Genomic DNA, 4,243 nt, shown 5'->3' on the forward strand with positions numbered 1-4,243 from the left:
AATGACCCGTCTAAACCTTCCGCACGCTTTCCTAGTCTCTCAGCTCTTCCCGCTTCAGCTATCAAAGATATAGTTTCATAATTCAGCACCACTCCATTCCTCCATCCAACCCCCCACCACCCCGCACTTCATATTTCCTTAAAATTTATCAGCACCACATTAATTCTTAATTTTACTTCTTTCCACTTATGTCCTAGGTAAAAGGCATTTTTACCTTTCAGCAAAGTTTAATCTCTCTACTTTGGATCATATTTTCTCCTATTATTTGTTTTCTTTAGTGTTTCTCTTTCATTCTTCTAACTATAAGTGTCTTTTCTATTGATTCCTAAACATGTTACAACCTCTTTTTCGTTGATCTTTCTTGTTCCAAAATCTCTCTTTCTAGGTAGTCCTTGATCACTCTCTTTTCTTTTTCAGACTCATTTCTGTACATTTTGAACATTGTTTTCCCCTTTTGAATAATTCTTTAAGCTGTATAATTTGAGAATGACCACTCTCCTCCGCTTCACTGAAACTCTACTCCCTTGGTTTCTTTAAAACGAATTTCTTTGGACTAACTTTTGCCTCTCCCCCTTTCTTGCATTAGCATCTCCCTATTTAAAACAAAACAAGTACAAACAAACATATAAAATCAGGCTCTATCTTTATACTTTACAAGTGTATGTTCCTCAATATTCCTTTCTTTAGTTTATGACTCTACATGCTGTCTTATTTTGTTCTTTAAACTTTTCAACTCTACCCCCACACCCATACTGCTGACTTTCAGAGCTGTATCTCCAACTATAATAATAGTCCTAAATTACAGATCAATATATATAACTACTAAGTGTGACAGTATACCTGGATGACCCCCAGATAATTCAAGCTTAACATGACCAAACAGAATCACATCTACCTTCCAATGGTTTCAGTAAAACAATAACAAAAGCAGCAACCTCAACAAAACAAGCAAAGAAAATGTTTCTCACATATGTTCTATCAGTAAATATCCACAATGGCCAATTACTTATTGTCCCTTACTTTCCACATTTAATAACCAATTTTGTCCACCTTACTTCTTAAATATCCTTTTTTTACTGTCCATACTTCAAGAATTTTTTTACTATTTAGATTTTTTTGTTGCTTCTTCTCTGCTTATTCACCACAATTTCCTTGTCTATGTTCCCCTTTTCTGATTTTCTCTTTGTAATATGACTTATTATTATTTTTTTTGGTAACATCCACCCCCTGTTGGAAAATAAATCTTTAACACGGTGTCCAAGTACTGACTCTCATATTCCTATTTTCCTATGTGGTGTCATTTTATACCCCCACTCTTTTCTAAATTCTCATTTTGATTGTATTTAACATTAATTTCCCTGAACTCTTTATGCATTCTCAATATCAATTTCCTGTTTCCCATGAAGATGTCGTTTTTGCGGTCAAATTCTTTCTACAGGATAAAACTCTCACAAAATATGGAGTGGACCCTGCACGAATCTATATTTCAGGTGATAGTTCTGGGAGTGCTTTGACAGCAATTGTGACTCAACAGATGTGTTTTATGTGTTATATATGTTTATAATACACACACTATAATTCTAACACAGAATAATTTTATTTCAGTTACAATTTTAACTTGTCTTATATTTTAAACTGTAAAATGGTGAAAATAAAAAAGACAACCTTTTTTTTTTTAAATATTACCTTTTGACAGATGTGGCTTTAGAGGCACTGAGGGGAGATTAAAAATATAATGCTAAGGCTGTTATTTAGTCACCAATTTTAAGAAAAGTAAAATAATATGTAGGAACTACTATTTAATATGACAAGGACTTTGTTTTCCTCCTTAGGTGAATTATAAAGCCTACCAAGCACTTGAGATCACTGTAATCCATGTTTTAAATCCAGTAGAGTGTCATCAGATAACACTTGGGACACATGTCATACTTGTATGGAAGAATCACTACTGTAAGAAAAAAGAAAAATGGCTTTATGTTAAAACCCTTGCTAGTGCAGTTAAATAATAACTGTTCAAATAATTAATATTTGAAAAATTAATTTAGTCTAATATATCAGGAGTCCCCAACCCCAGGCCATGGACCGGTACTAGTCCATGGTATTAGGGACTGGGTCACATAGCAAGAGGTGAGCGATAGGTGAGCGAGTGAAGCTTCATCTGTATCTGCAGCAGCTGCCCAGCATTAGCATCATGGCCTCAGCTCCACTTTAGATCATCAGGCATTAGATTCTCATAGGAGCACCAGTCCCTGGTGCCAAAAAGTTTGGGGACTGCTGCAATACATAATTCCTATTTCCAAAACCATTTTTAAATAGAACAAAAATAGCCTAAGTGGGGGAATGCATACCTTTAGAACCAGCAGAAGCTGCTAACTCTTCTTGTGGAATCACTTCTGCTACCAGCCTGAGAAGAAATGGGTTGGATCTCTCTGTCTCATTTTTTTTATGTTGTCACATTTGTTTCTTCCATTCAGCTTATGAGATGATCCAGGTTATTAAGCAAATAATTATCTATTTGGGGGCACTGGGGAGGGATTTTCTCATTTTCCTTTTGAAGTTGTGGCACCTACTTGAGTGTGACTTTTGGGATTGGCCGAGAATCTTTCTTCTTATTAAGTGCTGCTAGGATTTCAATTGATTCTCTTCATTTGATATATTAGCTACTTTAGTGAGGAGTTTACTTTAAGAAATAGCCTCCAGATACTGAGACTTTCATGTGGAGTGGGAACAGGTATATCCATTTGTCCAGATGTCATTGTTATGGAGGCTGCTCTGTATCTCCTGGGAGATTAATTGTAGGTTCTCTCTTATAGTGTGTAAGACTAAAAGAAAAAGATATGTATGGTGACTCTTCTCACCCTATAGCTGAGACTTTAGGATGCCTCTTATCTCTGATAAGAAAGAAAAGCTCCAAATATGGTGTTCCATGTCTGTTCCTGCCCTTTAAATTTTCGTAAATTACTCTGCTTCTTTCCTATCATACTACACTATTTTCTCCAAAAGGTGAGCTCTATATTAGTAATAGTTCCTATAACTTGGTTCAATTCCTTTTGAATTTAGTTAATATGTAAGTTTGGGCATTGATATTTTATTATATTCATTCTTTCTTCTCATTTAGGTTACTTTAGGTAAAAATTGTTTTTAAACATAGATAGCTTGTCATCTTCCCTAGGAATCTCATATTTTTATTTGGTGGTCATATGTGAATAAACATGTGTGAATATTTATTATGTGAATAAACATGTGTATATGCATGTGTATTGTAACTTTACCGATGAGAGTGAGATGACACATTTTAATGCTCCTAAAATAAAGTATAAATATTATTAAAATAATCTTTAGTTACTGTATCAGTTTTATAACAATTTATATTATAATTGCTCATATGATTGGAATAAATTCTCTCACTCTTATAGAATGAGTCTTTGACACATTCATATTTTATTTTTTTCAGCTACAAATGATACAGAATTTAACAATAAAATTAAGGCACAAGCTTTACTTTACCTTGGCTTACATATAGTTGATTTCTTCATGCCATCTCACCAAGAATATGAACATGGTCTGGTTCTGTCAAGGGAAATGGCAATTAAAATTGAATACCCCAAGCAATAATAAAAAAACAACATATGCTTCATGAATCAAGACATCTGTTCAAGTAGGTTAGCTGGAGTACTCTCCTTCCCAAGAAATATAGATAAAAACATATATGTACTGAACCAATTCTTGGGAGACTTAACTCTTCATATCCAGCACTTTTGGATACTAGGTTATCACCCTTGGCAGTCAATGATTCCCAGTTACAAAATTTGCCATTAACTTATATCCTCACCTGTCAATATGATATCCTAAGAGATGATGGACTTATGACGGCTTCAAAATGTTGACGTTAAAGTTACACATGACCATATAGAAGATGGAATCCATGGATCAATATCATTCATGACATTACCAATTTTTTTATGTCTAGGCATTAGAATAAAAGATAAGTATATTAGTTGGCTAGAAGAAAATCTATAAATAGCACATGTAGCTAGCTAATTATTTAGTTAGTATTGTAATCTAAATATTGTATTTTGAAGTTTGTGAGTATAAGGGACAGAACTCAGTTTTGGATAAACCTAAGTTTAAATCAAGGTAGGTTATTTTGTGTCTTTGAACAAGTTACTTTATTTTCCTAATCTTAGATCTTGCTAAAATGAAGACATCTGCTGTGTTAATCTCATTAAATGCCATTTATTCT

The 4,243-nt window shown here is 33.7% G+C and overlaps 1 protein-coding gene across 1 annotated transcript in view; it reads left to right on the forward strand.

The window, feature by feature from the left end:
• AADACL2 (arylacetamide deacetylase like 2) overlaps positions 1–4,020 on the forward strand; it is a 13,908-nt gene extending 9,888 nt beyond the window's left edge. Inside the window, 4 exon segments of the mRNA XM_006926262.1 lie at positions 1,407–1,538; positions 3,455–3,595; positions 3,598–3,868; positions 3,870–4,020. Of these exon segments, the coding sequence (XP_006926324.1) occupies positions 1,407–1,538; positions 3,455–3,595; positions 3,598–3,868; positions 3,870–4,020 (695 nt within the window).
• The last annotated feature ends 223 nt before the right edge of the window (positions 4,021–4,243 follow it).

This window comes from Pteropus alecto, unplaced genomic scaffold, assembly GCF_000325575.1.
Source record: "Pteropus alecto unplaced genomic scaffold, ASM32557v1 scaffold239, whole genome shotgun sequence".
NCBI classification, from domain to species: Eukaryota; Metazoa; Chordata; class Mammalia; order Chiroptera; family Pteropodidae; genus Pteropus; species Pteropus alecto.